We start from the raw sequence: 14,293 nt of genomic DNA on the forward strand, positions 1-14,293 counted from the left end.
TTACATTTCATTCTACTATTTGGGGCTTTATCTTACAAAGTTTGAAAATAATTGGACAAACAGGTGAAAAGATAAAAACTGGAAACAAACTCTTCGCAAAAATTTCCATCTATGAATAGTTGCTGTCATCATGACTAACTGTCATTATCCTAAGATATTCCATATAGGTCATTTTCCTAAGATATTCCAAATAGGTCATTTTCCTAAGATATTCCTGATGGGTATTATCCTAAGATATTCCAAATGGGTTATTATCCTAAAATATTCCTAATGTGTCATTATCCAAAGATATCCATAATGGACTAAGATATCCCTAATCGGTCATTATCCTAAGATATCCCTAATGGGTTATTATCCTAAGATATTCCTAATGTGTCATTATCCTAAGATATTCCTAATGGGTTATTATCCTAAGATATTCCTAATGTGTCATTATCCTAAGATATTCCTAATGGGTCATGATCCTAAGATATTCCTAATGGGTCATTATCCTAAGATATTCCTAATGTGTCATTATCCTAAGATATCCCTAATGGGTCATTATCCAAAGATATCCATAATGGACTAAGATATTCCAAATAGGTCATTTTCCTAAGATATCCCTAATGGGTTATTATCCTAAGATATTCCTAATGTGTCATTATCCTAAGATATCCCTAATGGGTCATTATCCTAAGATATTCCTAATGGGTCATGATCCTAAGATATTCCTAATGGGTCATGATCCTAAGATATTCCTAATGGGTCATTATCCTAAGATATTCCTAATGTGTCATTATCCTAAGATATCCCTAATGGGTCATTATCCTAAGATATTCCTAATGTGTCATGATCCTAAGATATTCCTAATGGGTCATGATCCTAAGATATTCCTAATGGGTCATGATCCTAAGATATCCCTAATGGGTCATTATCCTAAGATATTCCTAATGAGTCATTATCCTAAAATATTCCAAATGTGTCATTATCCAAAGATATCCATAATGGACTAAGATATCCCTAATCGGTCACTATCCTAAGATATCCCTAAAAGGTCATTATCCTAAGATATTCCTAATGGGTTATTATCCTAAGATATCCATAATGGACTAAGATATCCCTAATCGGTCACTATCCTAAGATATCCCTAATAGGTCATTATCCTAAGATATCCCTAATGGGTTATTATCCTAAGATATTCCTAATGTGTCATTATCCTAAGATATTCCTAATGGGTCATTATCCTAAGATATTCCTAATGTGTCATTATCCTAAGATATTCCTAATAGGTCATGATCCTAAGATATTCCTAATAGGTAAGATATTCCTAATAGGTCATGATCCTAAGATATTCCTTATAGGTCATTATCCTAAGATATTCCTATTGGGTCATTATCCTAAGATATTCCTATTGGGTCATTATCCTAAGATATTCCTATTGGGTCATTATCCTTAACAATCTATGATTAGTTGCTGTCATCATGACCAACTGTCATTATCCTTAGATATTCCAAATAGGTCATTTTCTTAAGATATTCCTAATGGGTCATGATCCTAAGATATTCCTAATGGGTTATTATCCTAAAATATTCCTAATGGGTCATTATCCTAAGATATCCATAATGGACTAAGATATCCCCAGTCGGTCATTATCCTAAGATATCCATAATGGGTCATTATCCTAAGATATTCCTAATAGGACATTATCCTAAGATATTCCTATTGGGTCATTATCCTTAACAATCTATGATTAGTTGCTGTCATCATGACCAACTGTCATTATCCTTAGATATTCCAAATAGGTCATTTTCCTAAGATATTCCTGATGGGTATTATCCTAAGATATTCCTAATGGGTTATTATCCTAAAATATTCCTAATGGGTCATTTTTCTAAGATATCCATAATAGACTAAGATATCCGTAATTGGTCATTATCCTAAGATATTCCTAATAGGACATTATCCAAAGGTATTCCTAATGGGTCATTATCCTTAAATATTCCTAACAGCTCAAAAACTATTTCTCTGGAAAAAATGTTGACTTAGAGTGGCATGATGACTTCATTGCAACTTGGCTCACAATGATATACTCTACAGAATATTCTGTATTGGTATTGGGTTAAACAAAAAGACACTCAACTATACATTAGAAGGTAGAATAATACCTATAAACTGTGGTAGAAATAAACAGAATGTTGTCACAATGTATTGGATAAAAGTATGCTGATGATTTATGTTATACTTTTTTAATAATATACAAATGATTGGGAAGTGAAAGTGGTAAACAGCTGAACAAAGTCTTTTCCACATGAATGAATCAGACTTATCCTATAAGCTGTCATGTGACTGTATTTGTTAAAAGTTTTAAAAGATTAAGGTTAATAATCTCACTTCCTAAAACATTAAATGCCTTTTTTATGGTCAATTAACATTTTTCTGTGGTTTTCACTCTCACCTTAATTGAAATGCATCTGAGTATTGAATTAAAAGTTGTTATTTGTGGTTAGATATTGATTCGTCATTGGCAGAAAAAAAGCAATAAATTGTGGATCTGAGTTTAAATAAACAGAACTTGGTACAATGTATTTGTAATTAATGTTCATAAATGTAACAATTTTCAATATTGAGTATTTTAAAAAGATAATATATATGTCGGTCAGAATACTACAAGTGATTATGAAGCAATCATTTACTGTCTGACTTAAGCATTCAAAAATAAGACAGGACCTCATTTTGCTCTACCTATTTAAAACTTAAACTATAAGATTCCTGTCATATGAGTTGAGCAGAACACTTTAACCATCAGTAGAAAGTTAACTCATCACTACTAAATTACTGCAAGAGCCATAACAAATGATGGGTTTGGTTCAGGATTATTTTTTTAAATTTGGTAAACCGATTGAAGGAAGCAATAAATAAGCATACAAACATATCTTTTGAGCTATCAAAAATACACTTTGTATAAAACTCCTCTTGATCTGTTGTTAGTATAAATCCAGAGTGAACCAACTATAACATGGAACCAGATCTTTACCTGAGTTCTATCATAAATGACTCCACCGTGCAGGTAACCAGTCATGACATCTCTGATATACTCCTCCATATCTTCTTCATTGTATTCAGAAACATTTTGGTAATTTTCCCGATAAATCCATGATGGCGACCTCTCCATGATTGCTATATCTTTTTTATGTTGGTGAAGGAAGTGATTAAACGTTTTAATAAATCCCATCATAATTATCTTATTAGATCTTATTAGTATCCTGTTGGAAATGTAACAAAACAACTGGTGAAACGTAATTGTCTTTGTTTTTATAAGGATTTTGTTCAGGATGACAACAAGTGGGAAACAACACGAACAGAAAGTAGTGGACTAAATTTAGACTCAAATCCTTGGAATTGATGCATCCCACATACACAAAGCACGGGACTTAATTTGCACACAATGGCATAATTTCGTTTGAAAAGAACTGCTATACAAAATTTAATCACAAATCCTCAAGAAATGATATATCCATATAAAACAAAAAGTACTGAACTTAATTTACTTGTACAATAGTATAAATATAGTCAAATGATAATAGTAATAGATATCTGATCAATTGATAAGGTTTATCTATAAAGTTTGAAGATACAAGTACATTTGTTCACATTTTAGACCTTCAAATCTATGATGTATATACTAGAAATCCAAAATCATCTCACTGGTCCAACAACTTCAAAATATACCATCTGTGTATGTTAATAAAATGTTACAACTTCATCTCATTGGCCATAAAAAGAAATCCAGGATATATATTATATATATCTATCACATCACAAGTTAAAAACCCAATGGTCATTACATTTGATCACATGGTGGTATATAAACAGAATAAACTCTTCATCTTTTAAAGCATACTTAAAAGTCCACAAAATATCTCATTATAAGGGTTAGCTATATCCATCTTTACACCACACTGGGAGTTTATGTTAGGAAATCTTTTGTACATGGTTATTTTGAACTTTTCAGTACAAACATAAACAATGACCAGTGGTCATTACTGATGACCACAATGTTAGATCATTTGGTGTATGTTATCTATCAATTGTCAATCAAGTTATGTCAGAATGTCGTAAAACCTGTACAATGACAAACTTTACAATCTTATATATAATGATTTCTAATACTGTTCATACAATTACATACATTAATTAAAACTATTTGTTGATTTTAGTAATAATTCTAGACTTTTAATAATTTCAAATTTTTCTGGACTTCAAAACTATCTAAAAGATCTCAAATAGATAAGTCGTATAATGCTTCTGACACTTATTTTCTTTAAGCTAAAAACAAATCTCTTTTTCAAACAGCAATAGACAATATTTCCTGCTTATAGACAGGTATTGTCAAATTCAAACGTGATCTCCTCCTTGTATAATATGGAATAGTTAAGTATGCGTTCGTCACTAAATGAGTGGTAGGAGGCCTATAACTGAATCAAGTTATTTAACTGGGTCTGAATTTAGAACCAGAATAAAACCAAGGCAGGTTTGATAAAAACAAGGAAAGAAAGATCAAATCTAACACCTGACGAAATATTTTGGGTCACGTCAATGATATCACATTCTAAATATTTAGTCAATAGATGTTCTTGGATTTTTTTTGATTTTTTTTAAAATCTTAAATATGCCGAATATCCCCTATTCACAGGAAATCATTATTACATCAAAGTCACAGTGACCTATAATAAACAATTTATGAATATATTCTTTTTTATATTTCGACACAGTTAATCTGATCATTCAAATATTGACAATTAACCGAATTACATAATATTTCTTGCCGATTGCATGTCTATAGAGATTGCATCACAAACTTTATTAACTATTGTGCAATTGTTTATTAACAACAGGAAACTAATATGCAGCAATATTCATATGAATTCATCTGGAAAATGCAGTATGCAAAATCGACTCTGCATTTGACAAACCGAAACAAAGGAAACCCGTGTCTAACATCTGATAGCTGCAGTAGACAAGGAAAAATCTGACAATTCTTTTGTGCGTGCTATTGATCAAACAACCGCCCGTGATAACTTCCCTCAACTGTAGTGCACTATAGAATTAATGTTATAAAGGATGGGACAAACCTATATCATATTATCAATATTCAATAAAGAATAAATACAGGGCAGAGTTTATAGTCGATACTGTATACAAAACAAATAGTTCTCTGTGTAAAGATCAGACTCCAAATTTATGTCAGATGCAGTGATAGAAAGCTAGACTTCTTTTATCAAAGGAAACTTGTACAGATAAAACTAGGACGGTTACTTTATATGCACATTGAACCAGTTCTTAATATCTGTATTCTGCTTTATCAAAAAAGGATGCCAAATCAAAATGTAGCAAAATAAAGGTACAACTAAAATAACTATTGAAGGTCTGCAACTAAAGAAATAAAATTGAGAATGGAAATGGGGAATGTGTCAAAGAGACAACAACCTGACCAAAGAGCAGATAATGGCTGAAGGCCACCAATGGGTCTTCAATGCAGTGAGAAAATCCTGCACACATAGGCGTGCTTCAGCTGGCCCCTAAACAAAAATGTATACTAGTTCAGTGATAATGGACGTCATACTAAACTCCAAACTATATAAAAGAAACTAAACATTATTTTTTTTTTTTTTTAAATCCGAATATTCTGCACTTTTACATTTGTATTAGTTGATCACTAGGAGCATAAATGCCAATTTTAGGCTTAATCGTGAAAAAATTCCCAAAATAGGTCATTGAGATGGAAAAGACAAAAGTTTAAATAATATCAAAAGTTAAGTTTAAGCTTTAGACAGATATGTATTACATTGTATTCATAATGCATTGTTTATTACTTAAGAAATAAAAAATATTAGAAAAGTTGTTTTGCTCTAATTATTTAGTCTTCTTACAACACACATCTTACACAGAATTTCAGAATATTAGTTTCATTTCCTGAAAAGTTGAGAAACTATATTGGTAAATAGATGGTATACAACGATAAATATAAAATTCCCATTTATAGAATACACCTAAAGGCAAGACAGATGTCATGGAATATAATGATGCTGATATTTGGTATTGAAGATCTGTCATCGACAGGAAATGTCTTCCTCAGGCCATACTAATCATCATAGATATAAGAAATCTCACTTCCTCAAGAGACAAAACCAATCAAAGAAAAGGTGCACTCTTGTCCACCCCAGGGGAGATAATCTGTATTGATCAATTATCTATTGACAAATTAAATGGACAAAGGTTTTTTGGACAATGGAAGACAGGTGTGCTATCTAAAATCAATAGTAATGGTTTTTACATGTTCTACATCAAACAGCCATCAATGAAGTTTTAATGATTTTTTTAAAGATGAATACCATTTTCTAAATTATATTCAAATTTCTTTTCTAAAATGTCGGATCACAGATGTTTTGGTGAGGCAATCACAGAAGGAAATGATTCAGTAATGTTTTTCTTTGTTGTGTCATTATTTAATATGAAAATTTATATGCATCCAGCCTATTGAATAAAAATAGAAAAATGATACAATCTAGCGGCTGTCTGAAAGGAAACTGAAATATGATATACTGCTGACGAGACAATGGAACAACCACATCTTCACTGACTTCAGTTAATATTCTTTGAATCATTCAGAATCATTTTTAACTACAATGCAGTACAAGGTATTACAACGCCAATGGAAATATTATTATTCATTTTCTGTTTATGAAAAAAAATACAAATGTGGTTTCCAACAAACAAGAAAATTGATTTATGGCAACTCCACATTAGGTTTCCAGCCTTTTACACTCCAAACATGAGCACTAATCTAAAAGGGGTTTGCCCATTACAATACTGTGTTTTTGTTTCTTCACAAAAAAATACTTTCTTAGATTAAATACTAGAAGTCTTAGAGGAATAGTCTCAATTAGAAAATTTGCTTTAGTGTCGGTAACATTGCATCTGTATATTGAATTAATATGCTAAATTATATATGAACAAATAACAAATTATGACAGACAAACAAATCAACAAACACTGTCATACATTGCCAAACATTTTCATTGTAAGTGTAATATACAGAAACAAAACAAACATCAGACAACCATGGGGTACATCTAGATATATGTAAGTTGCTGTACAGGAAATAATTTATGAATAGCTAGAATAATTAGAATAGACTGTTAAATTAAACAGACAGTTGCTGTAACTATAGAATATTTTAGGAAGTTTTAGTACACATAGTTATGGATTATTTAGACAAACAATTGTACATATTCAATGCATGATTTTGCAAATCTTAAAGTAAAATTTCTGTATCAATCACACATATTCATATTGGAAACCAAAAGTCCCATTTTAACTGGTACAAATGTCATATGGCCAATTGATCAGTAATTATCAGAATGTATACAAATGTTCCATAATTCCAAAAATCAATGATTTTAAAAAGTTATTTCTACTATATGCATTTATTATTTCAACAAAAGACATTTTCAAAACTAATTCAGACATGTCTTTCAATTCTTTAGTATAGAAGTGAAATCTGAAGGGAAAATTATACACAGCATGCTAACAAAAAGACAATTATCAATCCAACTACAACTAATTTTATCTGGCACAAGTTATTACATTTGCATTGAACAACTCTTGCATGGTACAATGGAAATAAAGATTTAAGAATAACTACTTTTTAATCCCTGAACAAGATTGGTGTACATACATACGAGTTTCAGAACTGATGATCTGATCTACCTAATGTTTTTTTTTGCTCATATCATATTCATATGTCAATATAACCGCTGGAAACATTTGTATTATTTTCTTTTTCTTTTCAACAATAGCTCTGCATTGCTGCAAATAAGCACACCTCCCTAGAAAGGGAAATGATTTGCTTTGATAACATAAGATATACAAAATTATGTTTCTGGAACTGATTTTTGCAATTGGCAGTTTCCTTAATATCTAGTGGCTGAGAATTCTTATCATAATAATCATATGGAATATTACAACTAATAAAGATGTATAACAGCCATATTTGCTCACTTAGAAAGACATGTTTCAGTACATGAAAATTGAAGAGAGTTAATTGTTTATGTCAGCTGTTCAAAAAATCTCTGACATAATTAAATAGTTGTTGTTAAAATCAAAGGTTCTGTTTATGTTTCTAGATAATAAATGAGTGAGCTTACCCCAGACAACCTTTTAGATATCCCTTTTGCATGAGTTAATTTCATATTTTTAGAAATTCTTCCACAACAACAAGAATCCCACCAGTTTAGATCTGAATACTCCTGGTCCGAATCCTTGGACCCAATCACACAAACATTGGACAAAGTCCCTTCATGTGTCAAATAAACAAGGTGCGGTAGTCCCACTCCTAGGAGGGGACAAGATTTCTCACTGATGTTTGTCATTTAGTTGTTAAAAAAGATCATATCTTATAATCTAGGTGACCTGTGGTCATCTTTGGTCTTCACATCAAATACAATCCATTTAAACAAAATCAACAACATAATTATCACAAATGTAGGCTAAAATTATAACTTTCTTTCACACTAATGATAACATCACAATGGCCCTCGGGCTAATGGTCCAAGGTGAAAAAAATCACTCCAAACACAAGATCAATTAGTTGATGACAAATCCCAAATTATGACATATTAGGACATTATCACATAAGACCAAGTTTTCCTCTAAAATACAACACATGGTTCGGATCGATACTATTACACGCGTTCTATTCCACTGAATAAATTATGAAAAAAAGTCATAACAAAGGACTAGCCGTATTGATTTGTTTTCGTTTACCTGTAATTATCCTTATAAAGGTGTCATATGCATGTAAACAATTATTATGACTTTTTTCATTCATTAAATCTGCACAAAAGCATTCAAATTTAAATGTTTAGTAAATTATTTTAAGATGTCTCTATTTTAATACATGAACCTTTATATGGCAATAAAAAAAGAATTATATCATGGATTTTAAATTTTATTATATTTCTCAACTGAATCAAACAAAAGACTAATCTTTAATTGCTACATTAATGTACATGTATTAACTTTTGCTGTAGGCTTCAAAACTGTGACATTGCTAAATTATTTTAAAATTCTAAAAGGTTTTTTTTTTTTGCTGTTCTAAATAAAAAAGACGTAAAAAAATACAACTATGGAAACTTAATATATCTTTTATCTAACTGACAGGAAGAAGCCTCAAACAGGCTTCCAATATAAGGAAGAATTAGATTTGAATATCTTGATCTTTGTTACAGTTCAACAGAACTAATGCCTATAGAATAAAAAGAATTAAATATAATTACAATATGACAATTTAATAAGTATATATCAGTATCAATATCACACCTTGGGTGTTTTTGATAATCATCTCATATTTCATAAAATGATAACTTATAAACATTTACCTGTTGTATTTAATCAGGTAGACACACATACAAATTCAGTCATAGTGTCACTAAACCAAGATACATCTATGAGGACACTCTACTTTCTTATCTGGACTTTCATAAGAACATAGAGAATAATAAATGGCAAAATCCGTATTATATGTCGTATCATCCCGAGACATCAATATCAGCCCAAGGGCCTTTAGGCCCGAGGGATGATATTGGTCGAGGGTGATACGGCATGTGATACGGATTTTGCCATGTATTATACGCTTTATCATATATTTCAACAGAAGAGTATTATATTATATGAACTATTTTCTGATCCATAGCACTGGGTTACCTTCAGTTCTATTTTTGTCTTGTTTCAAAGGTCTTAAAAGAGGGGGATAGAAGGGGTCCTGATCCTGAAATCCCGAGCTTAAATCCCGAAATCCCGAAATCCCGAATTCAAATAAAGCAAATCCTGACGTCACGAAATCCGAAAAAAAAATGAATTCCCGGATCCCGAAAGGGTCAATCCCGAAATTCCGAGCTTAAAACACCCGATCCCCGAGTCCCGATAAAGGTCCTATCCCCCCTCTTAAAATAACTCCTCAATTACTTATCCGATGCACCATACAATTTGCGTGCTGTTGTTTAAAAAAAATATTTTGTTCATTATAATAGTATTTATTTGTGTGTTTTGTACTTTTATAGTTGCATTTAGTTTGCCAAAAATATGAAAACTTGACGTTCGTGATGTCATTAAAAAAAAAATGACCTATTTTAAGGAAAATTTTTCTTGAGTAAAAAAAGATAAAACTAACATTATGTTAAAAAAAAAAAGTAGGGGTGTGATAAAGGGTAGGGGTGCGATAAAGGGTATGCGATAAAGGGTAGGGGTGTGATAAAGGGTATGCGATAAAGGGTGCGCATCAAAGTTGCGCGATATGGATTAAACAGCAGGCTGTTTATCATATATGCAAAACTACTGTATTTACTACTAAACATATGATAAAATGTGATATTGAATCTTTGAAATTATGAAAAATTTGTAAGGGTTCCCTGGAATCTAGTACCTCACCTATTTTCAACAAAAATGGGGTAAAAAATATTAAAAATCTTCATTTAGATATTATCTTTTGATTGCAAGAAGCTTCTGTCAAAGTTTGGTAACTACATTAAAACTCTTTCAGTGACCTTGTTAACTTTCCAAAAGCTTAAGTAACAAAGTAATAAAAGCTTAATATTTCCTCTTCACCATTATCATATAATTTCTCTGTATTAAGATATATTGATAAATAAAGGAAAGCTTATGTAACCTTTGACACCGAAAATGCCACCACTTGCATATAAAACCATAAAAGGGCACTATCCTAGAACAGTTAAAGTGACCCCTTCTAAATTCAAACTTAATTTGAGTTTTATGGTAATATGCATTGTGTATATGATTCAGAAGAGGCAAACTAAAGTTACAGAATAGAAAAGTTTGAAGGACATTTTGTAAATGATAAAGTGTGATATTTCTGCCATTAAAACCCTTAAAGATTAAAAACAGAAAGATACACAGAAAAATATTTTTACCATTAGATTAACAAAATTGTACCATAAAGGTTAAGATCTTGATCACTTTGGTAATTAATATCTAGCATGTCTAGGATTGTAAGAGTATCTGTGTCTCATTGGCACTCATACCACATCTTCCTATATCTATAAACAAGGATTGTTATATGTTCAGAGGAGCAGGTATTTTTGTTATAGAACTTTCAGTAACTGCAAATACCGTAAATCTAGAAATTATTGCATGTTTTTATCATTTCCCTTTTCAAATAATGAACAAAAATACAAGATTAACTAGACATTAGGGTCCCCAAGTTAATGATTTGTGGTAAACAATTTGTTTCTTAATGGGAATACCATACATGTATATAGGACATGTGTTTGTCAACTGAAACTACAAATTTTGACCTTGACCTTGGAAGTTGTAAATACATCATGACATCCCTCGTGTGTACATGTCAGGTATAAACTTTGAAATCAGAACAGTTCTCAAGATATAGAGCAGACACGATCTTTAATAAAGGACATGATATAGTAAACTAGAACCAAAGTTTTTGACCTTGACCTTTTACCAAGGAAGTTGAACATACATAATGACACTCTCTGGTAATGGTTATTTTACATTTCAAGAATAAACTTTGAAATCAAAATAATTCTCAAGATATAGAGCAGACACGATCTTTACATTGAAGGACATGGGATAGTAAACTAGAACCAAAGTTTTTGACCTTGACCTTTTACCTAGGAAGTTGAACATACATTATGACTTTCTCTGGTACTGCTGATTTTGCATGTGAAGAATAAACTTTGAAATCATAATGGTTCTCAAGATAAAGAGCGGACACAATCTTTACATTGTAGGACGTTTAGTTGTCAACTGAAACCAAAATTTATGACCTGGAACTTTACCTAGGAACTTTGAAAGTTGTACAATACATTATGAATCACCCTCTGGTGTTGGTTAATATACATGTCAAATATAAAGTACCAAAATCATTATAGATTTCTAGATATAAAGCTAACACAATTTGTTACAGACAATCAGCATGATCACTACAGGGCAACCAACCATTAGGTGGAACCCTAATTATGAATATTTTGTGAGAAGCAGCATGGAAATATGTGTATCAGATATATATCAGAATGAAATTCCTAATAAATTGTGATAGTCCCAGTCACATCATTTGCATTAAAATCAAAGTGTGTCAGAGCAGTGGATGGTAAAAATTCATTTTGCAGTGGAAACTTAAAATTAAACATTGTCATGTATCATGCATTGGAGTGAGGTTGTGTCAACTACAATAATGTATAAAGGAAGATAACTCCATTTTTTTAATATTTCTTTAACAATGACATTACTGATATTTTTAGAAGATTCTAGATTCATGCACCATGCACAATTTATATAATTTTCTTGACAAGTATTGTTGTACACATACACATCTTTTTGCAATTTGAGTATCATGAGCATATATTTCATAGATAAATTTCTTGATAGAATGATGTGCCCAATGCACTATTATTTTTGTGTATATCAAAGTAGCAATACAATCTGGAAAATTGATATCTATCAAGCTAACCACATAAGGCTTTTGGTTGCATGTATGCAACCTTTAACCCCCAAAAAATCTAAATAATTTCTGAATTTGAAACTACACACCCTTACTATGATTGTTCCCATTGAAGATTAGCTGGTGTTTTCAGACAGAAACATATGGTAGAGATCAAGTGATACAAATAACTTACACTGGCTCTTTAGGTCAGCTTTCATAATATAAAAGAAAATAGATGTTCTTGCACACAGTACCTATGCCTATAATATTGGCATTATAACCAGACATAAAATCAAAAACAAATGACGATATTCATAGACAGTGATAGACAGACCTTTTCCTTTGATTTTGTTACGAAAGTTTGAACAGGATCCTAAAATCACCAACAACATTACATGTGGTGCAAGATCATAGTTTACGTTTGCATTTGAAAGATTGCAATAAACACCATTATATATCAAAAGTCAACTGAAAGGTTGAAATCTGTTATTTTTTGGATTTTATTGGTTAAGGCTTTAATGACCTGGGATGATAGGTTAATTTGGTTTGCTGGAATAATACTTACATTTGTAATAGGATCATCAATAATTTTTTTTAAATTGCAATTATTCTTACCTTTATTTCTTTATAAACTACACATCTGGAACAGAGGAAAGATAAAACTTAATTTATGTATATATGAAAATAAATAAGGTTACCATATAATGATAAATATTGTAAGAACTTTAATCTGATTGTTAAAAGTGATGTATAAGTTAGCGGGATTGAAACAGTCAGAATACATGTAGATTTTTTAGACTATATAAAATGTCACAAAGCATGGACAATGTTGTTCTATGGCTGATACATATTTCAAGGTATGGACAAGGTTGATCTATTGATACACCTTTTCAAGTGGGTCTCATTGGGGTCTTATTGTGACAGGGATTGTCGATTTTTTGTAATATGATATGTAAAAGTCAAGTTATTGTGCCGTGAAAACTGGAAATGAAGTCTAGTTGGACATGGGAAATTACAAAAAAATGAGAATTGCTTACGTATAGAGTGTAAGCAGGATAAAGAAATCTGACAAAACAGTAAGCGGGATTAAGGATCAAGACCCCCTTTTGAGGTATGGACAATACATCATATTACAACATGGCGGTATTAAAGGCTAATGCCAGTATAGATGTTGCATCCCACATTGTTCAGGCCCACCAGGGGCGGATCCAGACATTTTAAAGAGGGTGAGGGGGTTGGTCCCAACCCAGGACAAAGGGGGATTCCAACTATATGTCCCCATTCAAATACATTGATCGGCCTAAAAGAAGGGGGGTTCCAACCCCCGGACCCCCCTGGATCCGCCACTGCCCACCATACTCAGTGCCCTTGTTGAAAACTTAACTCTTATTTTTTTCCATTTCTTAATAGCTTTCTTTGCTAACTATGTAAATTTTGAGTAAAAATGAGGTAAAATTAGCCAAATAATTGCTTGCATGTTTCAGACCTGGGTGTGTTTTTCAGTAATACACTGTCACTGAGATCAAAAAATTATGCAAGTTATAATGTGGAAGAATGTTAACTTTACTACACTAAATATTGTAATACACATTTAACATGTGAATGCAATAGAGCATAGATATATAAAATTAGAATTATCATTACCATTCCTGAATAATTTTCCTTGGAGATTCTAAAACATTTCTCGGTGACGGAATTACCTGAATTTATTTTCTCGATAACTTCTTTCATATCCATCTCATATGATTTTAGTCGAAATGAAAGCTATTTATATTGATGCTTAAACGTGGGGACAAT

At 31.4% G+C, this 14,293-nt stretch overlaps 1 protein-coding gene across 9 annotated transcripts in view; it reads right to left on the reverse strand.

The window, feature by feature from the left end:
- LOC134695336 (focal adhesion kinase 1-like) overlaps positions 1 to 14,293 on the reverse strand; it is a 66,505-nt gene that overhangs the window by 52,121 nt on the left and 91 nt on the right. For 4 of the 9 annotated variants that reach the window (XM_063556593.1, XM_063556585.1, XM_063556579.1 and 1 more), the window contains exon 1: positions 8,187 to 8,718. In XM_063556593.1, coding sequence (XP_063412663.1) covers positions 8,187 to 8,411 — 225 coding nt within the window. In that variant the 5' untranslated portion in view covers positions 8,412 to 8,718. Of the gene's footprint in view, positions 1 to 3,013; positions 3,238 to 8,186; positions 8,719 to 13,111; positions 13,137 to 14,140; positions 14,198 to 14,293 lie in introns of those variants that run through there. The other 5 variants (XM_063556624.1, XM_063556633.1, XM_063556607.1 and 2 more) reach the window with 4 other exon arrangements.

This window comes from Mytilus trossulus, chromosome 1 (genome assembly GCF_036588685.1).
Source record: "Mytilus trossulus isolate FHL-02 chromosome 1, PNRI_Mtr1.1.1.hap1, whole genome shotgun sequence".
Taxonomy (NCBI): Eukaryota; Metazoa; Mollusca; class Bivalvia; order Mytilida; family Mytilidae; genus Mytilus; species Mytilus trossulus.